Source organism: Trachypithecus francoisi, unplaced genomic scaffold (genome assembly GCF_009764315.1).
Source record: "Trachypithecus francoisi isolate TF-2019V2 unplaced genomic scaffold, Tfra_2.0 Lachesis_group16, whole genome shotgun sequence".
In the NCBI taxonomy this organism is placed as follows: domain Eukaryota; kingdom Metazoa; phylum Chordata; class Mammalia; order Primates; family Cercopithecidae; genus Trachypithecus; species Trachypithecus francoisi.
The window spans coordinates 92,778,401-92,803,578 of record NW_022681461.1 but is presented as its reverse complement, the minus strand read 5'-3'; the positions used below and the strand labels follow the sequence as shown (position 1 = coordinate 92,803,578).

At 49.2% G+C, this 25,178-nt stretch overlaps 2 protein-coding genes across 6 annotated transcripts; both read left to right on the top strand.

Moving 5' to 3' along the window:
- The first annotated feature begins 428 nt into the window (after window positions 1-428).
- Window positions 429-6,682, top strand: FANCG (FA complementation group G). 2 transcript variants are annotated; one of them, XM_033238204.1, is made up of 14 exons: window positions 429-1,052; window positions 1,252-1,342; window positions 1,755-1,886; window positions 2,148-2,350; window positions 3,092-3,227; window positions 3,388-3,518; window positions 3,619-3,765; window positions 3,906-4,057; window positions 4,458-4,524; window positions 4,765-5,054; window positions 5,194-5,240; window positions 5,437-5,592; window positions 6,023-6,146; window positions 6,301-6,679. In XM_033238204.1, exons 1-14 carry the CDS (start codon window positions 969-971, stop codon window positions 6,407-6,409), a joined length of 1,869 nt encoding a protein of 622 aa, XP_033094095.1. In that variant the 5' UTR covers window positions 429-968; the 3' UTR covers window positions 6,410-6,679. The 2 variants fall into 2 exon arrangements, with proteins under 2 accessions (XP_033094095.1, XP_033094096.1); XM_033238205.1 differs by having other exon boundaries at window positions 772-1,052; window positions 6,023-6,143; window positions 6,301-6,682.
- Window positions 6,683-7,273: 591 nt separating this feature from the next.
- On the top strand, window positions 7,274-24,096 carry VCP (valosin containing protein). 4 transcript variants are annotated; one of them, XM_033238200.1, is made up of 17 exons: window positions 7,274-8,168; window positions 12,104-12,215; window positions 12,413-12,585; window positions 13,682-13,824; window positions 15,098-15,228; window positions 16,185-16,316; window positions 17,359-17,461; window positions 18,067-18,200; window positions 18,279-18,414; window positions 18,727-18,839; window positions 19,239-19,403; window positions 19,495-19,617; window positions 19,893-20,105; window positions 20,908-21,216; window positions 21,490-21,645; window positions 23,120-23,274; window positions 23,430-24,096. In XM_033238200.1, the coding sequence occupies exons 1-17, from the start codon at window positions 8,152-8,154 to the stop codon at window positions 23,533-23,535; spliced, it is 2,421 nt and encodes an 806-aa protein (XP_033094091.1). In that variant the 5' UTR covers window positions 7,274-8,151; the 3' UTR covers window positions 23,536-24,096. The 4 variants fall into 4 exon arrangements, with proteins under 4 accessions (XP_033094091.1, XP_033094094.1, XP_033094092.1 ...); XM_033238201.1 differs by lacking the exon at window positions 7,274-8,168 and adding an exon at window positions 8,230-8,747 and having other exon boundaries at window positions 23,430-24,093; XM_033238203.1 differs by lacking the exons at window positions 23,120-23,274; window positions 23,430-24,096 and adding an exon at window positions 22,074-22,145 and having other exon boundaries at window positions 21,490-21,756.
- The last annotated feature ends 1,082 nt before the right edge of the window (window positions 24,097-25,178 follow it).

Here is a 25,178-nt window from a genome sequence, read left to right as displayed (position 1 = left end):
GGTTTCACCATGTTGGCTAGGCTGGTTTACGTTTTCTTTTAGAAGTTTTATATTTTTGGCTCTTATATTTAGTTTGTGATCCATTGAGTTGATGTTATGTATGTATGTATGTATGTATGGTAGCGTTCTTTCCTGTCTTTTTTCTTTCTTTTTGCATATGAATATTCAATTCTATTTAATTTGAAAGGATTGGGCAGGTACCTTTGAGCAGTGCAAGTACAGAGCGGCACTGCCAGCAGTCAGACTACACGAGGTAGAGCGCCGACCGTGGTGAGCATGTTGGTGTTGGACAGTGAGCAGAGAAAGGATGGACGATTACGGAGCGTACTCGTCTCCAGTCAGCGTTTTCTGGAAACACCGTCCGCCAGGGCGGGGCTGTTCCACGCCGGGGGCGGCGCGGGGGTTGTTCCACGCCAGGGCGGTACTACGACTCCCAGCATGCACCTCGCGGCCGGCCCTCGGTGGAAGCGGGAACCCAGGCGGACCTGGGAGTGTGGCAGCGAGGAAGGGGCAAGCCACGGACTGTGGAGCCGAGACTCGCTCCCGCCACCCTTTCTCGAGGCTGTGGCCTCCGCGAGGGCCGAGCGGACCGCACCGCCGGCCGTGCGACTGCCCCAGACACGGCCCCCGCTTCTAGCCCGCCTAAGCCTACCTGTCGGGGGTTGCTGACTCGTTTCCTCCCCGAGTTTCCCGCGGGAACTAACTCTTGAAGAGGACCAACCGCAGCCCAGAGCTTCGCAGGCCCTGCCAACCACAGGCGAGGTTGAGAGCCGGGCGGGCCGCGCTGAGAGAGCGTCCCATCTGTCCTGGAAAGCCTGGGCGGGTGAATTGGGACCCCGAGGGAAGCAGAGGAGCTCGGCGGGGTGCGGAAGTGCCCAGGCCCCTCCCCGCTGGGGTTGAGAGCTTGAGCGTGCCAGCTTCACCCTTCCCGAGTCCGCTTCAGGTGTCTGGGCCCAGCCTCGGCCACCATGTCCCGCCACACCACCTCTGTGGGCTCCAGCTGCCTGGACCTGTGGAGAGAAAAGAATGACCGGCTCGTTCGACAGGCCAAGGTAACACGGTTGGTGGCACCCTCGGTTTGCAGCCCCAAGATCCCTGAAAGCGGGTTTGCAGTGGATTTACCCCAACCGATGGGGAGGGGCTGAGCTTGACCAAAGAGCCAGAAATGACCGGAGAATGCATCCCTTGCCACTGCTTCAAGGGGAGAAAAAAGGATTGATCCTCAATGACAACCTCTCCCTCATGTGGCAGGTGGCTCAGAACTCCGATCTGACTCTGAGGCGACGACAGTTGGCTCAGGATGCACTGGAAGGTCTCAGAGGGCTCCTCCATAGTCTGCAAGGTAAGCACGTCCTCCTCAGGATGGTCACTTCCCCTCCTCCATAGCCAGAGACTCATCCGCTCCTGCATTTCTGGCATTGACATAATTACTCAGGGGGCAGGGAGTCCTGTTTAAGGCACAGAGGGTACTGGAGTGAATCATCTTTGTACAGGCAAATCCCTCTCTTCCTTACGCACAGAGTGGCATTTGAAAAATGATTTCCAGGATGGTCTGATCTGGATAACTTTTTTGCCCTTTCCAGACTCTCTGTCCAAAGGTTGGGTTCTTTTTTTTAATCCTTAGCTAATCGGCTGGAGGGTGGGTTCTTTATTTTGGCCATTTTTGGTTGGAGTGGGGTGATCTCTGGGTTGGGATCTTATTTGGAAGATCTTCCACGGGGGAGCAGTCTGTAAGACCAACATTGTTGCTCCAGGGCTCCCTGCCGCAGTTCCTGTTCTCCCCTTGGAGCTGACTGTCATCTGCAACTTCATTATCCTGAGGGCAAGCTTGGCCCAGGGTTTCACAGAGGATCAGGCCCAGGATATCCAGCGGGGCCTAGAGAGAGGTGAGGGCCAGAGATTGTTCCCGATTCCCCTGCCAGCTTCAGTCTGGGTTTAAGTTATTGCAGGGGGATGGGAGGATCAACAACATCTGTCACCTCCATGGAGAGAAGTGCCCTTCTCTGTACTCCTCAGACCAGGTTGAGGTATTATTATTGTGACCTTTGGGGTCCTACAGGAGAGGAAAGCCAGAGTGTGTGGGGAGATGGAAGATGAGGTCCTACCTCAGCTGTGTGTGTGTCTGTGTGTGTGTGTATACTCTACAGTGCTGGAGACACAGGAGCAGCGGGGGCCCAGGTTGGAACAGGGGCTCAGGGAGCTGTGGGACTCTGCCCTTCGTGCTTCCTGCCTTCTGCCAGAGCTGCTATCTGCCCTGCACCGCCTGGCTGGCCTGCAGGCTGCCCTCTGGTTGAGCGCTGACCGTCTTGGGGACTTGGCCTTGTTGCTAGAGACCCTGAATGACAGCCAGGTAATAGGGAAAGTGACCTGAAGCTGAGGGTCTCCTCCTTCCTTCCTCCTCCTTTCTCTCCAGCTGCAGTAGCATCATCATGTACTGGACAGGCGGCTGGGTTGGTGGTCAGAAAACCTAGATTTTCTCTGGGACCCTTGGGTGACCTTGCCCTGGTTGGTCTCTCATTGTGGGGATTCTCTTAGTGTTTTTTAAAAATGGGACAGGCATGGTGACTCATACCTGTAATCTCAACACTTAGGGAGGCTGAGGTAGGAGGATCACTTGAACCCAAGAGGTGGAGGCAACAGTGAACTGTGAGCTATGATCATGCCACTGCACTCCAGCCCTCTAGCCTGGGTGACAGAAGGAGACCCTGTCTCAAAAAAAAATAAAATTTTTTTTTGGGGGGGATAGGGATAGGGCTCTAGTGAACTTGCTGAAGTCACCTCTCAGCCTTAGTCTCCTTACTGGTAATTCAAATATGGTCCTTGCCCTGAGTGAGGAGCCACGCTAGAGTAGTAGATCATCACTGCCCCAGGTTTTTCTTTCTTTTTTAAATCCTTGCCTCATAGCTGTCTATCTCTTAGAATTGGGGGAAACCACAGGCATTATGCATAGCTTCTTGCTTTGTAAGGGTAGCTTAGGCCTGTGTCCTCAAGGATCAAGAGGACCCTTGAGCTCAAGGTCTAGCCATGATGGAGATAGGAGAAGACAGGGAGGTTGTAGGCTTGGAGCTTCTGGTTGTCCTTCTTTCCCCAGAGTGGAGCCTCTGAGGATCTGCTGTTACTTCTGAAAACTTGGAGTCCCCCAGCTGAGGAATTAGATGCTCCGTTGACCCTGCAGGATGCCCAGGGATTGAAGGATGTCCTCCTGACAGCATTTGCCTACCGCCGAGGTCAGCTAGCAACCTGACTCATCTCTTCCTCTCTTAAGTGGTCCTCCAGACTCATGCCCTCTCTCGTACCATTCAGTTCCATGGGCTTCTTAGACCCTTGTCCCCCATCATGACCCCTGCTCTATAGGCCTCTCCAAGCTCACACCCTGATTGTCCTCAGGTCTCCAGGAGCTGATCACAGGGAACCCAGATAAGGCACTAAGCAGCCTTCATGAAGTGGCCTCAGGCCTGTGTCCACGGCCTGTGTTGGTCCAGGTGTACACAGCACTGGGGTCCTGTCACCGTAAGATGGTAAAGACAGTCCTAGGGTGGATTGGGGAAACCACAAGCATTATGTATAGCTTTTTGCTGTGTAAGGGTAGCTGAGGCCCGTATCCTCCTATCCCTCTAGGGAAATCCACAGAGAGCACTGTTGTACTTGGTTGCAGCCCTGAAAGAGGGATCAGCCTGGGGTCCTCCGCTTCTGGAGGCCTCTAGACTCTATCAGCAACTGGGGGACATACCAGCAGAGCTGGAAAGTCTGGAGCTGCTAGTTGAGGTAGGGAATTGCCAGGTGAAGATATAGGGTGGAGAATTCCTGGGGTGCTTGTGTTGGGGTGACTTGACTAGTCAAGATCCAAGTATAAGGAAGTATGGTTCCCAAAGATTATAGATACAATTTTTTTCTTTCTCTTTTAGGCCTTAAATGTCCCTTACAGTTCCAAAGCCCCACAGTTTCTCATTGAGGTAGAATTACTACTGCCACCACCTGACCTAGCCTCACCCTTTCACTGTGGCACTCAGAGCCAGGCCAAGCACATACTAGCAAGCAGGTGCCTGCAGACCGGGAGGTGAGGTTCCCCTTGCTCACTTGAGCTTCTCTTCCCACTTCTGATGCCTCCCCTGGGGTGTGACTCTGCTTTTGTTCTTGTGACTTGGGGGATGAATGAGGCAGTGGAAGGACATAGGTCGCCACTACTCAGCCTCCTACCTTGCTTCTAGACCTGAACTGAGGACTCTTCACTAAGACATTAACCCCCACTATCTTTGACACTCTGAAGTCTCTTCCCCAGTCAATTCTGTAACGGGTAGATCTATACTGAGCCAGAATTGGAGCCCTAAGACCTTCCCTTCCCTCCTCCTCCTCAGGGCCCATGAGCATCCCTCTGTTAGCTAAGAGAGAACATTTTCAGGACCCTTGCAGGGCCCTGCTAGGGCCTAGGGTGAGGCTTATGGGCTCTGACTCCTTAGGGCAGAGGACGCTGCAGAGCATTACTTGGACCTGCTGGCCCTGTTGCTGGATAGCTCGGAGCCAAGGGTGAGTGTGTCTTCAAGCTTCTCTACAGTGGGGTAGAAGGGTTGGTGTCCCCTTTGGAATAGAGGGGGATTTTGTGTTTCCCTCTTTTTTTTTTTTTTTTTTTTGCAATTTTTTGTTTTCCCCTCTTTTCTGTCTGTCCAGTCTGGGGGCCCAGGACTCTGCATGGTACCAGAGCCTGGTGAAGAGGTTGGGGATGGTGGCTTATGCCTTTGAAGACACTGCCTCTTCTTCCCTCTCCAGTTCTCCCCACCCCTCTCCCCTCCAGGGCCCTGTATGCCTGAGGTGTTTTTGGAAGCAGCGGTAGCACTGATCCAGGCAGGCAGAGCCCAAGATGCCTTGACTCTATGTGAGGAGTTGCTCAGCCGCACATCATCTCTGCTACCCAAGATGTCCCGGCTGTGGGAAGATGCCAGAAAAGGAACCAAGGAACTGCCATACTGCCCACTCTGGGTCTCTGCCACCCACCTGCTTCAGGGCCAGGCCTGGGTACAACTGGGTGCCCAAAAAGTGGCAATTAGTGAATTTAGCAGGTGGGCCCGGGGTCCTAGAAGGGGTGTGGAGGGATGATTTTCTGATTGGGACCTGAGTTGGTGAGCTCCATGTTCACCTACTCACCCTAGAGTTTCTGAAATTGATTCCTCTTCACCCCTGTTCCGTGTCCTACTTCAGGTGTCTCGAGCTGCTCTTCCGGACCACACCTGAGGAAAAAGAACAAGGTGATCTAGACTTTCAGTTTTCCTCTTACCTCCTGGAAGTGGTAGTGGTGGAAGTGGGTTCCCTTTAAGGTGTCCCAGCCCACCAGGAGACTTAAGAGAAAGGGACTGTGGACACAGGAAGAAATAGAGGAGGATTTGGGGTTTTGGTGACTGTGAGGCTGGGAAGACACTTCTTGATTTTGGGAGTGGTCCCCAGGGGCAGCTTCCAACTGTGAGCAAGGATGTAAGTCAGATGTGGCACTGCAGCAGCTTCGGGCAGCCGCCCTCATTAGTCGTGGACTGGAATGGGTAGCCAGCGGCCAGGATACCAAAGCCTTACAGGACTTCCTCCTCGGTGTGCAGATGTGCCCAGGTACGTATACTTGCATGACATCAGCTATGCATAGATGTGCAAGGACAGAGAAGCCCATGGGAAATACTTGGGCATAAGTGTACGAGTGATGTTCTCAGACAGGAGGGGTGATTTGGGTTGTGCTATATATACCTAGGGTTATATCCAGGTGTTCAAACATACACTGTGTATGCAGGGCTCCCAAGAGTTCCCTGATTTCCCCAATATCCTCAGACACAAAGACCATGACTCTGCTGGGGTGGTTTGCACAGGAGTAGGGGGCAGATGATGGACACCGGGATGGGAATGGTTGTGAATGATCTGCCCCTGCTTCCATATGTGAGTGTAGGCAAAATATTTCCTCTCTCTAGGCCTCAGTTTCCCTTTTTATAAAACAGTGCCTAAGATTATGTCAAGTTCTAAGATTCTGTACTCTGGGCTGGGGCTACAGGTAATGGAGACACTTACTTTCACCTGCTTCAGACTCTGAAGAGGCTAGATCGGAGGGATGAGGCCACTGCACTCTGGTGGAGGCTGGAGGCCCAAACTAAGGGGCCACAGGAAGATGCTACTTGGTGAGGCTCAGGCCTGCTGGCTTGGGGCTGAGGGGCAGTTGGTGTCCTAGAGTCCTTGGACCTATTGTGGGTGGTGAACACTGAAAGAGGGGGCATGGCTGCCCAGCTTTCTGCCAATGTTTCACCCTTAGGCATCATCCTTATTGCTCTCCAGGTCTCTCCCCCTGTACCTAGAAAGCTATTTGAGCTGGATCCGCCCCTCTGATCGGGATGCCTTCCTTGAAGAGTTTCGGACATCTCTACCAAAGTCTTGTGACCTGTAGCTGCCACGTTTCCAAGAGCTTGAGCTGGGGCCCCATTGGGCTGTCTCTCTGTGGGGAGGGCTTTCTGCTTCACCATCATTAGGAATGTGACCATTCCTATATAATTTCTGGACTGGTGAGGTTGGTGGTAGGCCTGTGAAATTTGCCCTAGTTACTACCATTCTGGTTTTGGAGGAAACAATCTCTGCCACCACCAAGTCATTGGCTTCGCTCGAGGCACCTTTTTTCCTGTTTCCCCTTTTCTTTTGTCGAGTAAAATTTCATATTTATCTCTTGTCTGCCTACTACATATACTTGCGTGGGAAGGCTCATGACCGTCTAGGTCAGTGCTAGTTGTCTATGATGCCCTTTCCTGACATCGTCTACCTTACAAACTTGAAGTCTGGGTATGAAGAAAGGGCTACAATAATCCTTCCTTAGGAGGCAGTGGCTTTAGTCCTTCACATTGCCTAAATGCAGAGCCCCAAAGCCCAGGACAGTGACAATGAGTTGGGTCTGAAGGGTGGTCTAGATAGGCTTCTCAGGACAAGAGCAGATACGTGATACTTAGAGACAGGCAGATTTCTCTCCGAGTGACTCTCATTCCCTTCCTAATTCCAAATTCTAGAAATTGGACTCGTCTCAGTCAAATGTGTCTGTGTGGCTAGAAGGTGAAAGGTGAATTGAGTCGGCATTACCACCAAAAGCTAGCTGCCTGTTGACTGCAAACAGGGACCCCTGTTATTTGGGGCTTAAGGATTTTCAAGTCCCAACATACGCAGTTTTCTTGCTAATTTGGGTTCTGCTGAATTGGCTGTGTGTTCTGTGGTTGCCCTTTGACTTCTCTGGATTTGAGTGCCTTATTATAATGTATTAATATTAATGACGGGAGGAAGAAAGGCACAAGCACTGAGAAACTGCAAAGGTGTGGGATTGGGGTTACCAGAGGGTGCAGTGACAATGGGGTAGGAGTGGGGTGCTAGTCACAAAGTTCAGAGTAGGGGTGGTTGGAGGCAGCGTTGGAAAGGAGCAAGAAGGGTCAGGGTGGTGATGGCGTCTTAGAGGATCCCCAGGTTTTGGGAAAAGATGGATGTATAGGTTACCACAACAGGACTAGACTAATACAAGGGTTCAGTCTATTGTGCCACGTTCTTCTAGGAGGATAAACTCCGGAGCCAATGAACTGGAGCCAAGTGGGAGAGTCCGCCTCTAAGGGATTAAAGGGTCTCCTTTCACAAGTCGATCTCGCCCTATTCCTTTCGTTGATTGGCTGAGAATTCCAATCCGTCGAGGAAGCGTAGCGTTGCGGCCAATTGACGTGGCGTTACTAGGCGTGTCGCATCACTGAGGCGGGAGCCAGGCCGCAAGCGAATTTCCTGATTGGTTGCGGTCTGCGGGTTGCTGGGGAGAGGCACGGAGAGGCGGGCGAGAGTCCGCAGGGCAGACGCTGATTGGCTGAGGTGGGAGCAGCTTCCCTTCCGATGATTCGGCTCTTCTCGGCTCAGTCTCAGCGAAGCGTCTGCGGCCGTCGTTTGAGTCGTCGCTGCCGGTGCCACTGCCACCTCGCGGATCAGGAGCCAGCGTTGTTCGCCCGACGCCTCGCTGCTGGTGGGAGCAAGCGAGAAGGAAGCTGCTTGCGGGTTTGTCGCCGCTGCTCGCCCACCGCCTGGGAGAGCCGAGCCCCGGCCCAGTCGGTCGCTTGCCACCGCTCGTAGCCGTTACCCGCGGGCCGCCACAGCCGCCGGCCGGGAGAGGCGCGCGCCATGGCTTCTGGAGCCGAGTGAGTGTGCGCGCGCCGTCCGCTTGCTGCGGCGGCGCGCACCGGGACCCGCGGCGCTGGGTAGGCCTGGCGGGGCCTGGCCGTGGGCGCGTCAGAGAGGTGGAGACCAGGAAAGAGGGAAGGGGAACTAGGGAGCGAGTGAGGGGCCGTGGACCCGGCAGGCCCGGCTGGGCCAGCTGCGCACCCGCGCGCCCCCTAGGCGGGGCTTGCGTTGGGCCCGGGTCGGAGCCTGGGGCCGGATCGTGCTGTGTCATGCAGGCCCCGGCCCGCCCGATTGGCTCTCTTGGAATGGCCGTCCGGGCCTGACGAGGTCTTCCGGCCCACACCGCCGGCGCGGAACCCCGAGGCCTTGGGGCGCCAGTCTGCAGACCTGCCTACCACCCGCCGAAGGCCTTAGGTCCCTGGAGAGAGCGGGCCCCACGAGCCCGAGGCCCCAACCGGGCCCAGTGGGCGTGGACTTTGCGCCATGTGAAGGCCTCAGGAGCGCTGCCACCGAGGCGGAGGCCGGGGTCGGGGAAGGCCGGGCGAGCTCAGGGAAGCTCACAGCCGCCTTTTTGGAGCCATGTCGGCCGGTACAAGGTGGGCATCCTCTGTGTGTGATCTGAGTAGTGAGGGACTCTTAGGGAGAGGGCGAGCCCTACCTTTCGCTTCTGGTGTTCTTACTTTAGGCCTGTTGTTCATACTAGAAAGTTTGAGCCAGTTTTCCTTAATGTTATGATTAGTGGGTGGGGAGAAAAGAATTTTTGTTTAACATTTTAGCTTCTTGCTAAAGTTGGAATCTCAGTTCGTGTTTTGTGCGCCTTTCCAGATTTCCAGCTTTCGTGGTGTGCAGTTTTGAGTTGCACTAACTCTTCAAAAACAAACGTGCGCGCACCGCTTCCCCCAGCTAGCTGTATTGAGAAATTATCCGGGCTCTGGGGCTTTCTGACCCCACCTCCATCCTCCAGGAAAGCGTCAGATAAAACTTGGCTACCTACCTCAGCCGATTCAATTTAGAATAGAGCTTTTAGAGGCTAAAAAAAAAAAAAAAACAACCAGCCCAAGGAAACTCTTCTATGCAAATTACCTTCCTTCCTTGAAGAGAGTAGTTTTTTGAAGTGTGTTCCTTTTTCTCAAGTTTCTGAATTGGGATAAAGTATTACTCAGTTGCTTATTTAAAAGGGTCACTTATTCTGAAAGTGTTCTTTTGGTTTATATGCAGTCAGCCTTTATTTTCAAAAGTAAAGATCTAAAATTCTTGGAACCTGGAATCACCAGCTGTTTCTAACTTCTTGGTCACCCTGATGACTCTTAGCTGAACCCCCTCCAAGTCCCTTGGAGTCCCCTGTGCAGTTCTGGAAAGGGATTGACTCATACAGAAGACAGTGGAGAATGGTCCCAAAGAGTGTCCAGAACTGCTGTTGGCCCATGGTCAGGCCGAATTCACTGTTTTAGAGATTAACACCTCTGATCTCACTAGATAGATGGGGAATTAGAGGCTTTACCTTAAGAAAAGGGCATACCACTCATCTCCAGAGCCAGAGTCCTGGCTATCCCCATCCTAACGGGATGGTAGGCAGAATGGAGGTTTTCCTAGGATGCAACTTTGAGATTAAAATACAAACTATTGGCTGGTCACAGTGGCTCAGGCCTGTAATCCCAGCATTTTGGGAGGCCGAGGCAGGCAGATCACCTGAGGTCGGGAGTTCAAGACCAACCCGGGCAACAAGGAGAAGCCCCATCTCTCTTAAAATGCAAAAATTAGCCAGGCATGGTGGTGGCGCACACCTGTAGTCCCAGCCACTCTGGAGGCTGAGGCAGGAGAATCACTCGAACCCAGGGAGGCAGAGGTTACAGTGAGGGAGATGGCGCCACTGCACTCCAGCCTGGGCAACAGGGAGACTCTGTTTCAAAAAATAAAAAACTATGATGACTAGAGGCATCTGGCATTTTATTTTTCTCCAGTCCCAGTTCTATAAGTCAAGCAAGAAGATGGCAACCCCTGAAAGAGTATTTTGATGGGACAGGAGTGGGAGAGCTCATGGGTTTACATTGCTCTCAGCTGTCGCATTGAGCATGCTTGGCTTCCAGTGTGTTGATAAGCATTGGAAAAGTCTACCTACTCAGCAGCATCGTGCCTAGAGTGGCACACTTTTGGAATGGGGGAAGCAAATTTGAGCAGAGGAAACTGTCGTTAGAAACTAGTTTAGAGGCAGTGGTTAAAAATGCAGCCTATGTGTGAGGGTTAGCAGAAGGCCTACCATTTTGTTCGATGAATGGGGTTTGTTTTTCTCTTGGGTGTATCAGGACCCAGAGATGTAAGAACCCCACAGCTTCCTAGCTGAGCACAGTGTCTTGGAAATTGTGAGGATATTTCCAATGGGAATACTATTTTGTGTTGTTTTGTTGACTGCAGTATCCCCAGCCCTTAGAACAATGCCTGGCACATAATTGACACTCATGAATTTGTTGAATGAAGAAATTCCTTTTAAAAATTTATTTTCTTGGCTTCCTTCATTGTCTAGCCTTCCTACTTTGGTTAATGCTTATGTTTTCCTGAGCCTTACTAACAGGAGGCAGCTCTTAAAAAAAAGAGAGAGAGTGCTGGGCGCGGTGGCTCACGCCTGTAGTCCCAGCACTTTGGGAGGCCGAGGTGGGCAGATCACCTGAGGTCAGGAGTTCGAGACCAGCCTGACCAAGATGGTGAAACCCCATCTCTAGTAAAAATGCAGAATTAGCTGGGCGTGGTGGCGCATGCCTGTAATCCCAGCTACTGGGAAGGCTGAGACAGGAGAATCACTTGAGCCGGGAGGCAGAGCAGAGGTTGCAGTTAGCTGAGATCGCTTCATTGCATTCCAGCCTGTTCAACAAGAATGAAACTCCATCTCAAAAAAAAAAAAAGAGAACTTGAGTCTACTAAGTGACAGCTGGAGATGGGCTAGGTAATAAGTTGGTGTCACTGTCTGGTGAATGACCCTGTCTTGTAGGAAATAACAAACTGAGTATAGACCCAGTCAACTTTGATTTGGGTGAGAGGGATTTGTATTTGCCCCATGTTTCAGCATTTCTTGGTTTTGGTTTTTTGAGCCAACTTTATGGAATTGTGTGCTTTTGCAGAAATTACTGTGAAGTTCCTTTTGACCTTGAGCCTCTTTCTGGCGGTTTCATGTCTGTTAGTGTTGTTTCCAAATATGATGGTCTTTATGCTTGGCATTCCTTTGGTACTATGGAATGCCCTGGCATCAGTAGGTTTAGCCTATAAGGAGGGTAGTGCCAGTAATTCTGCTTCATTGTCCCCAGGCTTGCTTGGTAGAACTTGAGAGCTCCCTGAGCCTCAAGGGAAGTTGTCTGGCTTACTTCATTCCCTGGAAAGTTAGCTTATGCTTTATACTGTTAATCATGGTGACTGTTAATACCATGTGCCAGCTATTATGTTAAGCATTTTACATTCATTATCTCCCTTAAGACAATAAGCCTCTGAGGTAAGTGTTATAGTCTCTCTTTTATAGAGGAGGACATCAAAGTTCAGAGATTAGGTAACTTGCCCAAGATCACAGTTAAGCAGTGGCAGAATTGGAATTCAGACCCAATGGGTCTGACTATTATAGAGTTCCCGCTCTTAACAACTCTTCTATAAGTCTAAGACTATTTTTATTTCTCTAATAACTATTCAGTCTCCACTTCTATTATGTCTTCTTGGGGCAGGATCACTTACTTGGAGCCTTATACCTGGGACACTGATGCTCAAAATACCAGGAGCTGCTGGAATGGGTATTGTAATATGTATACTAGATACTCCTCCTCGTGACCTTGGCTGCCTTTCCTTCATCCGAGCTCTCTGGTCTAGGAACAGCTTCATCTATTCACTGTTTCTTTCCTAAGTATGAGTTTTAGAGACTGGTGAGGCCCTTGGGGCAGGAGTATCTACTGGGACTGACTCCATTTCCTGCTTCTAGTTCAAAAGGTGATGACCTATCAACAGCCATTCTCAAACAGAAGAACCGTCCCAATCGGTTAATTGTTGATGAAGCCATCAATGAGGACAACAGTGTGGTGTCCTTGTCCCAGGTAAGCTGGGGCCACAGACTAGTCTTTCTTCACTGCACTTACTTGAGGGATTTGCCCAGGTTTCTTTTCTCATTTTGCAGATATTTCTGTTTGCAGACTGCAGATAGAGTGGGGTTTACTGGGAATCCCAATCTCCAGGGCTGTTGCTTACTCCCCTTCTGCCCAGTGACCCAAAGGCCTTAACTTTCTTTCCTCAGCCCAAGATGGATGAATTGCAGTTGTTCCGAGGTGACACAGTGTTGCTGAAAGGAAAGAAGAGACGAGAAGCTGTTTGCATCGTCCTTTCTGATGACACTTGTTCTGATGAGAAGATTCGGATGAATAGAGTTGTTCGGAATAACCTTCGTGTACGCCTAGGGGATGTCATCAGGTGTGTGGGGTTTTTGGCTCCACATGGATGGGAGGCCAGATATAGCCTGCATTACAGACAGTACCCTTGTATTACAGGGAGGACCAAGTTCTTGGAACCTGTCGATGCAGGAAGCCTCCTGGTCTTCTCGATGCAGGAAGCCTCCTGGTCATGGGAAGACTTATGCTTCACTATTGTCTTTAGGTTTTGGTTCTGCCTTCCTGGGACTTCAAAATCCATTTCTGCAGGTCCCTTGAGACAAATTGGCATTCCTGTAACTTTCTTGGTGCCTTTATTTTTTCCTACTAGAAGTGTAATTTATCATACTTATAGCCTAGCTTAGGATACCACTCGAGGGTGTGTATGTATCTGCCAAATAACCTCCTCACTACTTACTAGTATGTCCAGTTAATAGCTTGTGTTGGGGTTGGAATGAGGTGGGGATATGGACATGGAAGGTGAGCTGCTAGCAGGCCTTTTAAGCCCCTAAGTGAACCCGGGAGAGAGGAATAGTTGGAGCCAGACCCAGAATAGTTCTCAATGTGAGTGATTTTGCTTGTTATTGCATAATTTTAGGCAAGAGATTACCCCATCTTGGAGTCATCTCTAGCCACTCCTACCCAACCAGCCATCAGCTGGCCAGGATCATCTCAGGCTTTTGATTCTTTTTGATGGAGTCTAAGTTTCATGTAGCTTTTTTCTTGGGGGTGCTTAGTCACTTCCTCAAGGTGTTCTGAACACCTGGCTGAGATAATTTTGTTTTTTTTCACTTCTGTTTCACTGACTCTGACAATTGTTAGCTTAAGACCTTCCCTTGGAATATTGGGTCACCAGTATTAGCTAGAAGGGGATCATCCTTGGATATCTCACTGAAGACTTTGCATATCTTTGTGGGGTTTCTAAATGTGTGGCTCTTGATTTTGGCTCACTGATTAGAAGTGAGTGGGGCTGTTCCTTTGCCCTCACTTCCACCGTGTTCTCCTTCCTCTCTTCACCTAAAGCCATCCTGCCTTTTCTTTTTCACTTACTATCAGCTATCTGTGCCAGGCCCTTTTGGACACCCAGTGCTTGGGCCCGAAGTGTGGTTGGTAATATGGAGTCTGCTTGTCATCCTCAGCATCCAGCCATGCCCTGATGTGAAGTACGGCAAACGTATCCACGTGCTGCCCATTGATGACACGGTGGAAGGCATTACTGGTAATCTCTTTGAGGTATACCTTAAGCCGTACTTCCTGGAAGCTTATCGACCCATTCGGAAAGGTGAGAGCTAATTCTGAGCTTAAGGATTATTGACTGTAGGGAATAAACCCTGGAACATCTTCGTCTCGTTTTCTTTTTTTTTTTTTTTAATCTTTTATGCTTTTCTCCTGTATTTATTTATTTATTTTTTAAGAGATGGGGTCAGCTGGGCACTGTGGCTCACACCTATAACCCCAGCAATTTGGGAGGCTGAGGCGGGTGGATCACTTGAGGCCAGGAGTTCGAGACCAGCCTGGCCAACATGGCAAAACCCCATTGTGGGAACCTGTAATCCCAGCTACCTGGGGGTCTGAGGCACAAGAATGGCTTGAACCCAAGAGGTGGAGGTTGCAGTGAGCCAAGACCAGGCCACTGTACTCCAGCCTGGGTGACAGAGCAAGACTCTGTCTCAAAAAAAAAAAAAAAGAAACGAGATCTCAATGTGATGCCCATGCTGGTCTCAAACTGCTGGGCTCAAGTGATCCACCTGCCATGGCCTCCCAAAGTGCTGGGATTACAGGCATGAGCCATCATGCCTAGTCTCATTTTCTTTTCTTTTTTTTTTTTTTGAGACAGAGTCTCGCTCTGTCCCCCAGGCTGGAGTGCAATCGTCCAGTCTTGGCTCACTGCAACCTCCACCTCCTGGGTTCAAGCAGTTCTCCTGCCTCAGCCTCCCGAGTAGCTGGGATTATAGGCGTCTGCCACCACGCCCGGCTAATTTTTGTATTTTTAGTAGAGATGGGGTGTCACTGTGTTGGTCAGGCTGGTCTTGAACTCGACCTCAGGTGAACCACCGTGCCCAGCCACTAGACTCATTTTCATATATTTGTATACACACGCATGCAAACTCTGCACACATATTCATATGTCTTACCCTGCTCCTTTCCTCCATCCTTCCCTGGCTCCCATCTCTCCCCTTCTGTGTTCTGGGAGAGTAAGCTATCTTTATGGATCTCTGAAGGAGAAGGTGGTCCATTTTGGCTGGGTCAGGGTCCAGAGTGCACAGTTCTACCATTGGTGGTTGTAGTGAAAACTTGGGCTACTTACATGGCAGAAGTCAGAACTCGATAGTCTTCTGACATGTCAGGTTTTGTTGACTGACCTCTTGAGCATTAGGGGGACTCTTCACAGTTTACCTTTCTCTTCTTACCTGCTGCTTATTAAGACAGGTGGAGTTGGGGAGAGATAGGGCAATATCTAATGAGTTTGGCATTTTGACCCCGGGGTCTGATGAGTTCTCACTTTGTCTTGTAGTTGACACCCCTAACTGTGCTTGTACTGCTTGCTCTCATAGGAGACATTTTTCTTGTCCGTGGTGGGATGCGTGCCGTGGAGTTCAAAGTGGTGGAAACAGATCCTAGCCCTTATTGCATTGTTGCTCCAGACACAGTGATCCACTGCGAAGGAGAGCCTATCAAACGAGAGGTGAGTTTTCTCCCTGATTCTAGTATCTGATTTCATGATTACTCAGTGTGGCATCATGTGGTAACTGTCAAGACTGGGTGCTCGGCCGGCTGCGGTGGCTCACACCTGTAATCCCAGTACTTTGGGAGGCTGAGGTGGGCAGATCACTTGAGGTCAGGTGTTCGAGACCAGCCTGGGCAACATGGTGATACCCCGTCTCTACTAAAAATACAAAAATTAGCCGGGCCTGGTGGTGCACATCTGGAATCCCAGCTACTCAGGAGACTGAGGCAGGAGAATCGGTTGAACCCAGGAGTTGGAGGTTGCAGTGAGCTGAGTTTGTACCACTTCTCTCCAGCCTGGGTGACAAAAAAAAAAAAAAAAGAGACTGGGTGTTCTTTGGAGAACTAACCATCTTTCAAGGGTGAGAGACCTGCCAGCTATTCATTTCTGGGCCCAATTGTTTCTTGGATGTACCTAATGTCAGGAATTTCAAAAACCTAGACTGAATCCAAAATATATAAGTGATTGAAACCATTTTTGAAGTAAAGCTGATGGTGGCTTCAGGCCTCTGCCCATTCCCAGGGTTTCCAGCTTCAGATTTTAGAGACCCCTTCTCAGTAAGACTACGAGTAATGTGAGAGGCAAGGACTGTGCTGGAAATCTTTGCCTTGGGATTTTTGTGGTTGTTCTTTGAGGCTGGATCCCTTTAGAGGAGAATCTTCTTTTTTAAATTTAATTTTTAATGAGATGGGATCTTGCTGTATTGCCCAGGAACTCCTGGACTCAAGCGGTCCTCCCACCTCTGCCTTCCAAAGTGCTGAGATTACAGATGTGAGCCACCATGCCGGATTGAGAATCTTATATGCTCACACGCTAGGTTTTTGCACACTAGGTAGTGGAATGATTTAGAGAAACTCAACTTTTGCTGATATAATATTCTTGCCTTCTCCTTTCTTTATCTTTTCCACATTCAGGATGAGGAAGAGTCCTTGAATGAAGTAGGGTATGATGACATTGGTGGCTGCAGGAAGCAGCTAGCTCAGATAAAGGAGATGGTGGAACTGCCCCTGAGACATCCTGCCCTCTTTAAGGCAATTGGTGTGAAGGTGAGCATCCTGAGCTCTGGGATCAAGTCTAAAGTGGTGATTAATATCCAGTGTCTAATCCTGGGACTGTTTTCATACATGGCTTTCATTATTGCCTTGGATTAGAGGGGCAATAATATATCCTTTAGTTTACCTAAGGCTCTAAATTCATTAGAGCTGATGGTCTAGACCAGAGTAGGCTAGTTAAATTGTCTGTCGTGTGCGTGTGCACACAAAACACACACATATATATGGGTTTTTTTCACAACTCTTAGAATATAAAAGCCATCATTGTATCAATGGACCCCGTAAAAACAAATCTCACAATAGTTTGCCAGCCTGTCTAGAGCAATGTCACCCAATAGAAGTAAGGAAGTTAAGGAAATTTTCAGAGTGTTAAAGGGTTTTGAGTCTGAAACATTTGAGAACTATTGGTCTAGAGTGTAGCTTCCCAATCTTTTCTATATCATGGAACACACTGAAGATGAAGTTACTCATTTTTCTAGTAGGTGTCACACAAATTCATCTTCTCTGTGGACAGTTTACATGTTCTGCTTGTGGATAGGGCCATAGAAAGGGTATTGTCAAAGAAGAAAATTGATGATTGTAAGGAACACCATTCCAGTGTGATAAATTCTGGAGGGCATGGTTATTGGAGTGAGTGATCCTCTGGCAATGAAGAAAATAGACCCTGCTCTCTTAAATGGCTTAGCTAGTCTTTAGCCCTTGGTCTGTCTAAAATCGAGCCCTTAGTGTAATGGCCTCTTGCCTTTCCCTAGTCATGTATCTTCAAATACATTTGGACTAGAGTTTCTCTGCCCTTAGTCTCCTATGCAAGTTGCAATCATAAATATTGCCCACTTTCTAGCAGTATTTTCCCTGCTAGTAATAGAAATGATTGTGGCCTAAGGTAAATCGTCTGTTTAGCATTTACTGCTGAGGGCTTATTCTTAATATAGTCAGGGTTGAAGCCTGATTCTCCCCATCTCTGGAGCCCTAGTTAAGCCGTTTTAGGGTTTGGGAGAAGGTGGGAACGTAATCACCACTCTGCATTGGTCCACAGCCTCCTAGAGGAATCCTGCTTTACGGACCTCCTGGAACAGGAAAGACCCTGATTGCTCGAGCTGTAGCAAATGAGACTGGAGCCTTTTTCTTCTTGATCAATGGTAAGATACTTGGTTCATCTTATGTCTAGCTAGACCCAATTTTGAACTGGGCTCATGAGCTGGAGCACTCATGGTCACATCCTTTTTGCACCCATGCCCTCCTGCACCTTTTTAGCATATTCTGCTTGGGTATGTTACAGACAGATGAGCAACAAAGGGAAGATATTTTACACTGGTGCTCCCTGTCCTACCCCCCTTGAGAAAGATTGTGGACAGACTGAAGAGCAGGAGCAAGCTAGAACGAGAAATCAAAGGGTGAATGCTTAGTGATTTGAGAGAGTTTGGGGAAAATGAACTTCAATCACTGGCTCTTGGAGAATGCTATTTAGTGGTGTGCCATCTCTCCTGCTCTGGCTAGAGCATTTGTCACATTTACACTTCTAGTTCAACTGTGAGAAGAGTATACTGAGTCCCTGGGCTTCTCTCCAGCCTTGCCTGGTGGCTATCCTGGGATAATGGCTGGTAGAGGATCTGAGAAGTAGGCATAGGTTACCACCTTTTCACCCAGGACCTGTCTCTGGGCCAAACAAGCAAGATAACTGATTTTTGGGGGGAAATGGGAAAGACTGTCATTTTGTTATTGCCTCCATTCTGTATCCTTTCAGGTCCTGAGATCATGAGCAAATTGGCTGGTGAGTCTGAGAGCAACCTTCGTAAAGCCTTTGAGGAGGCTGAGAAGAATGCTCCTGCCATCATCTTCATTGATGAGCTGGATGCCATCGCTCCCAAAAGAGAGAAAGTAGGAGCTTACCCGAAGGGATAGTGGGGGGTTGAAAGGCCCTGACTTCACTTCTGACCAGACATCCTGTTCTGGCAGACTCATGGTGAGGTGGAGCGGCGCATCGTATCACAGTTGTTGACCCTCATGGATGGCCTAAAGCAGAGAGCACATGTGATTGTCATGGCAGCAACCAACAGACCCAACAGCATTGACCCAGCTCTACGGCGATTTGGTAAGGACTCCAGATACTTTTGACCATGTCCTTGCTTAGGTCCTACCTCTCTCCTTCATCTAAGTCACCTAATCCTCTTGAAGCCCTTCACAGTGATTGGATCTGGGGTTCTTTTTCCTTTATCCTGCGTCCTGTCTACAGTGACCATCCACCCTGGTTTTCCTGAGACTGAAAGGTTTCCCAGGGTTGAGACTTTCTCAGTGCTAACATTAGGACAATCCTGTGCTAGCTGAGATGGTTGGTCACCCTAGGCTTGTCTCTTACCTCTGGACTAGAAACGAGCCCTGTCTATGTTCATGCACTGTCCCACAGGTCGTTTTGACAGGGAGGTAGATATTGGAATTCCTGATGCTACGGGACGCTTAGAGATTCTTCAGATCCATACCAAGAACATGAAGCTGGCAGATGATGTGGACTTGGAACAGGTGAAGTGATGATGAGGGCTGACCAGGCGTTACAATATCTCTAGGCAGTTGCTGGGAACTGGCTAAAGACATAAGGTTTAGATGTGAGGAGATGGGTTTTTATTTCTGGACAGGGGAAAGGAGGTAATCTGAGATTAAATCCAGAAAATTGGAGTTGGCATTTTTCTCACTTGATGCTGCATTTAGAGTAAATCAGAATTGTTGGAGCAGCTTTATTTCTAGGTCCCAAGTCCAGGATTAAGTACTTAAAACCCGGCCCATAAAGGTATTGCTAGTATATATATTCAAGGAAATCAGAGGACGCAGGGATAGCAGTCAGGGGAAGCATTCTATTGTCTCTGAGCCTCCTGCGGCAACTGGGTCTTTGAGGCAGCACAGTAAATAGATCTTTCTCTGCAGGTAGCCAATGAGACTCACGGGCATGTGGGTGCTGACTTAGCAGCCCTGTGCTCAGAGGCTGCTCTGCAAGCCATCCGCAAGAAGATGGATCTCATTGACCTAGAGGATGAGACCATTGATGCCGAGGTCATGAACTCTCTAGCAGTTACTATGGATGACTTCCGGGTAAGGACCACACCCCTGCCTCAGGTACACACATATGTGCTTTGACCCCTCCCCTGGTAAGTCTCATCCCCAGTTTTCCCTCCTTTTCTAGTGGGCCTTGAGCCAGAGTAACCCATCAGCACTGCGGGAAACCGTGGTAGAGGTGCCACAGGTAACCTGGGAAGACATCGGGGGCCTAGAGGATGTCAAACGTGAGCTTCAGGAGCTGGTCCAGGTAGGGTAACTTGGTCCAGGGTGAGTCACTGCCTCAATACATTGTAATTGACCTTGGTGATCTCAGGGTGTCAACACGTTTGCTGCAAGAGATGTGAGAGCATGACTTAGGAACCTAGTGTTCTTAGGTTTGAGGCACTAAGGAGTCTGCTTCTAGAGAAGCTGGATCTGATACCATTGGGTACACCATGAAGTAATGGAGGAGATGTTTCTGTTTAGTTAGGTTTCTTTCACAATGTGGAGGTAGCCTTGAACCCTCTTTCCTTTTCCTCCTAGTATCCTGTGGAGCACCCAGACAAATTCCTGAAGTTTGGCATGACACCCTCCAAGGGAGTTCTATTCTATGGACCTCCTGGCTGTGGGAAAACTTTGTTGGCCAAAGCTATTGCTAATGAATGCCAGGCCAACTTCATCTCCATCAAAGGTCCTGAGCTGCTCACCATGTGGTTTGGGGAGTCTGAGGCCAATGTCAGAGAAATCTTTGACAAGGTGAGCTACAATAGGCTGAGCTATCTATTGATTTGCCTGGGGACAAGGAATAGAGGCTGTTTTTCTTTAAGAGGGTTGAAACATTCTTATTGCTGGCTGCTCAGCTGGACAGCAAGTCACTTGATTTTCTTTCTGAGGTGTGAGAGAGCTGGTGTTTTTTTTTTTTTTTTTTTTTTGAGGCGGAGTCTCGCTCTGTCGCCCGGACTGGAGTGCAGTGGCCGGATCTCAGCTCACTGCAAGCTCCGCCTCCCGGGTTCACGCCATTCTCCTGCCTCAGCCTCCCGAGTAGCTGGGACTACAGGTGCCTGCCACTTCGCCCGGCTAGTTTTTTGTATTTTTAGTAGAGATGGGGTTTCACCGTGTTAGCCAGGATGGTCTCGATCTCCTGACCTCGTGATCCGCCCGTCTCGGCCTCCCAAAGTGCTGGGATTACAGGCTTGAGCCACCGCGCCCGGCCCTTTTTTTTTTTTCTTAAATTGAGACAGGGTCTGGCTCTGTTGCCCAGGCTGGAGGGCAGTGGTACAGTCATAGTTCACAGTAACCTTGAAACCTGGGCTTAAGCCATTCTACTGCAGCCTCCTGAGTAGCTGGGACTACAGGCATGCTTCACCACATCTGGCTAATTTTTTATTTTTTGTAGAGATGAAGTCTCAGTATGTTGCCATGCTGGTTTCGGATTTCTGGCCTCAAGTGATCCTCCCACCTTGGCCTCCCAAAGTGCTGGGAATACAGGTGTGAGCTACCACGTTTGGCCGAGAGATCTTGTTTTGTTAATGCTTGAATCAATCCATTCCTCCTACAGGCCCGCCAAGCTGCCCCCTGTGTGCTATTCTTTGATGAGCTGGATTCGATTGCCAAGGCTCGTGGAGGTAACATTGGAGATGGTGGTGGGGCTGCTGACCGAGTCATCAACCAGATCCTGACAGAAATGGATGGCATGTCCACAAAAAAAAATGTGTTCATCATTGGCGCTACCAACCGGCCTGACATCATTGATCCTGCCATCCTCAGACCTGGCCGTCTTGATCAGCTCATCTACATCCCACTTCCCGATGAGAAGTCACGTGTTGCCATCCTCAAGGCTAACCTGCGCAAGTCACCAGTTGCCAAGGCAGGTGCAGGATCATGGGCTGTGGGAGACTTGTATGAGTCCTCAGTCTGGTATGGAGTGCTCTTTGGGTTCTGGACAAGATTGCTTTGGGGTTAGGGTCGGTCTAAAGGGAAGGTAGAATTTTTGAGGGTATTAAGATAATCTAGAATCAGGAATAAAATGGGGTGGCCAAAGAAGGGGCAAACTAGTTGGGAGTGCTTGGATGGCCCAAAGATCTGTGTATCTCAAGAGAGAAGAGGCTAAATGCTAAGGTAGTTCTGCTGCTTCTTTCAGGATGTGGACTTGGAGTTCCTGGCTAAAATGACTAATGGCTTCTCTGGAGCTGACCTTACAGAGATTTGCCAGCGTGCTTGCAAGCTGGCCATCCGTGAATCCATCGAAAGTGAGATTAGGCGAGAACGAGAGAGGCAGACAAACCCATCAGCAATGGTGAGTCTGTATCCTTTCCCCAGATGTGCCATTCATGGGGAGCCAGGCAGCAGCCACCACCATGCCCTAGAGTTGAGAGTAGAAGTTGTTGAAAGATCATCTGAGAAGAATGTTTTTTTTTTTTTTTTTTTTTTTTTTTGAGACGGAGTCTCACTCTGTCACCCAGGCTGGAGTGCAGTGGCCAGATCTCAGCTCACTGCAAGCTCCGCCCCCCGGGTTTACGCCATTCTCCTGCCTCAGCCTCCCGAGTAGCTGCGACTACAGGCGCCCACCACCTCGCCCGGCTAGTTTTTTGTATTTTTTAGTAGAGACGGGGTTTCACCGTATTAGCCAGGATGGTCTCGATCTCCTGACCTCGTGATCCGCCCGTCTCGGCCTCCCAAAGTGCTGGGATTACAGGCTTGAGCCACCGCGCCTGGCAGAAGAATGTTAATAGGGCATCAAAGATAAAGAATACTGAGATGAATCCATTCAATTTGAAGTAAGGCCGAGAAGAGATGGGCAGGCTCCATTCTCAGTCTGAACCAAGCTCCATGAGGGAAATCAGAGTATGAGAGTGCACCAAACAGAGCAAGGTTTTTGTTTTTGTTCTTGTTTTTGTTTTTTTTGAGACAAAGTCTTGCTCTGTTGCCCAGACCGAAGTGCAGTGGCACGATCTCGGCTCACTACAACCTCCGCCTCCCAGGTTCAAGCCATTCTCCTGCCTCAGCCTCCCGAGTAGCTGGGACTACAGGTGCATGCCACCACGCCCGGCTAGTTTTTTGTGTTTTTTTTAGTAGAGACGGGGTTTCACCGTGTTATCCAGGATGGTCTCGATCTCCTGACCTTGTGATCCGCCCACCTTGGGCTTTCAAAGTGCTGAGATTACAGGCGTGAGCTGCAGAGCAAGGTTTTGAACTGAGATGAGACCCATATACCTATCCCTGATGGTTGGGGAAGGGATGGGGTCCACAGACCTCCCAAAATGAAAAGACAAATTCATGTGTGTGTAAGCTCCATAAAGGTAGGATCTCTGTCATCTCACTTGTTTTCCACTGTGTCTTGTGTTACCCTTAATTAATTCATTAAGTTCCAAACGTGGGACTTAATGAATGAGCAAATAAATGGCTTTCTTTCTGTTTTGAAGGGTCTGTGACAGTCCTTCTCTCTCCCATAAAAGCTTAAAACTACTGATGAACTTATCCTAGGAAGCAGTCTCATAAGTCACAGCAATTGGCCTCTCAATGGAAGAGATAGGTTTTGAGCCGGGCTGTGAAGAGAGTAGAATTTGAATGAAGGGAATAAGCAGCCCCAATAATGTGCTCCAGTAGTAGCATTGCAATCATTGGGAAACTCTGGGTATATTTAAGAGTATATATGTCTCTGAAAGTGAGACCACTGGGTAGGATGTAATCCAAATGTGGTAAGCACTGAAAGCCATTGGCATTTCCTTTTAAAGTATTAAGCCCTAGTGATCTGTGTTTACCAACTATAGGAGGTAGAAGAGGATGATCCAGTGCCTGAGATCCGTCGAGATCACTTTGAAGAAGCCATGCGCTTTGCGCGCCGTTCTGTCAGTGACAATGACATTCGGAAGTACGAGATGTTCGCCCAGACCCTTCAGCAGAGTCGGGGCTTTGGCAGCTTCAGGTAACTTGGTTGGGAGCCTTAGACAGTGCTTAAGTTACTTTGGGGACCTACACCAAAAAGGGAATGGGAGTCCTAAGGAAGCTAGAGGGGTAGTTGTGGAAATCTTACACAGGCTCTATCCTAACCGTCTTTTTTGGCTTTGCTCTTGTACACAGATTCCCTTCAGGGAACCAGGGTGGAGCTGGCCCCAGTCAGGGCAGTGGAGGCGGCACAGGTGGCAGTGTATACACAGAAGACAATGACGATGACCTGTATGGCTAAGTGGTGGTGGCCAGCATGCAATGAGCTGGCCTGCCCGGACCTTGTTCCCTGGGGGTGGGGGCGCTTGCCCAGGAGAGGGACCAGGGGTGCGCCCACAGCCTGCTCCATTCTTCAGTCTGAACAGTTCAGCTACAGTCTGACTCTGGACAGGGGGTTTCTGTTGCAAAAATACAAAACAAAAGCGAAAAAATAAAAGCGATTTTCATTTGGTAGGTGGAGAGTGAATTACCAACAGGGAATTGGGCCTTGGGCCTGTGCCATTTCTGTTGTAGTTTGGGACAGTGCAGGGCACCTGTGTGGGGTGTAAACCAAGGCGCTACTGCCACCTGCCACAGTAAAGCATCTGCACTTGACTCAATGCTGCCCGAGCCCTCCCTTCCCCCTATTCAACCTGGGTAGGCGGGTAGGGGCCACAGTTACTGGGTAAACGTTTATATAGAGAGTAGGTTGATTTATTTTACATGCTTTTGAGTTAATGTTGGAAAACTAATCACAAGCAGTTTCTAAACCAAAAAATGACATGTTGTAAAAGGACAATAAACGTTGGGTCAAAATGGAGCCTGAGTCCTGGGCCCTGTGCCTGCTTCTTTTCATGGGAAGAACTTTGGGCTACCCACCACTCCCAAGGCATTCTTCCAAATGTGAAATCCTGGAAGTAAGATCGCACCTTCTTCCTCTCCTGATCAGCATCAGTATGATATCTCCTGTTGCCTCACCCTGTGTCTGCAGTATCACTGGATAGGACTGGTGGAAAGGGAGCAACCTGACAGAGCTCCAAATGTGGAGAATATGGCATCCCTCCACCTATATTTGATGTGAACGGTAAGGCTAGGCCTGCAGAATCCCTTATCCTGACCAAAGACTGTGTTGGGGAGCCATTTGAAAATTATAGGGTTGCAAAAAAATACAATCTTATTTGCAGGTGGATATTCTCTGTATTCCCTTTTAATGCATCTAAAAATCCCAAACATCCCCTGGTTGGTGATCACTTAGAGTTGTACCCACCTTTATTTTATGTACTTTGTTTGATTTTTTTTTTTTTTTTTTTGAGACGGAGTCTCGCTCTGCCACCCAGGCTGGAGTGCTGTGGCCAGATCTCAGCTCACTGCAAGCTCCGCTCCCGGGTTCACGCCATTCTCCTGTCTCAGCCTCCCGAGTAGCTGGGATTATAGGCGCCCGCCACCTCGCCCGCTAATTTTTTTGTATTTTTTAGTAGAGACGGGGTTTCACCGTGTTAGCCAGGATGGTCTCGATCTCCTGACCTCGTGATCCGCCCGTCTCGGCCTCCCAAAGTGCTGGATTACAGGCTTGAGCCACCGCGCCCGGCCTTTGTTTGATTTAAAAAAAAAAAAACAAAACTTTTTGTTAATATAAGATTTTAGTATTGAATTTTCTTTTCCAAACAGAAAATAGACTGTCCTCTTAAATCACTTAGTGCTTCTGGGGTCAGTACAATGATGCCTCACCCAGAGAGAAAGTAGTGCAGAGAAAATAAATTACTAAATATATGTTGATTGGGTTCGGGACATAAAAGACAGTCCTGAACACCATAATTTTGAATAAAATACTGTAGTCTCCAAAGATCAAAATCCCTAAAGTCTAAAATTCTGAAAATCACAATCCCAAAAGGTCAAAATCCCAAA

What these genes read in the sequence shown, in the direction of transcription:
- VCP (XM_033238200.1), top strand. An exon ending in CTTTTTCTTCTTGATCAATG is followed by an intron (nt 17,462 to 18,066) that starts GTAAGATACTTG and finishes GTATCCTTTCAG; the next exon opens with GTCCTGAGATCATGAGCAAA. An exon ending in TCAGAGAAATCTTTGACAAG is followed by an intron (nt 20,106 to 20,907) that starts GTGAGCTACAAT and finishes TTCCTCCTACAG; the next exon opens with GCCCGCCAAGCTGCCCCCTG.
- FANCG (XM_033238204.1), top strand. Translation starts at nt 969, where the DNA reads ATGTCCCGCCACACCACCTCTGTGGGCTCCAGCTGCCTGGACCTGTGG. An exon ending in AGACCCTGAATGACAGCCAG is followed by an intron (nt 2,351 to 3,091) that starts GTAATAGGGAAA and finishes TTCTTTCCCCAG; the next exon opens with AGTGGAGCCTCTGAGGATCT. An exon ending in GCAATTAGTGAATTTAGCAG is followed by an intron (nt 5,055 to 5,193) that starts GTGGGCCCGGGG and finishes GTCCTACTTCAG; the next exon opens with GTGTCTCGAGCTGCTCTTCC.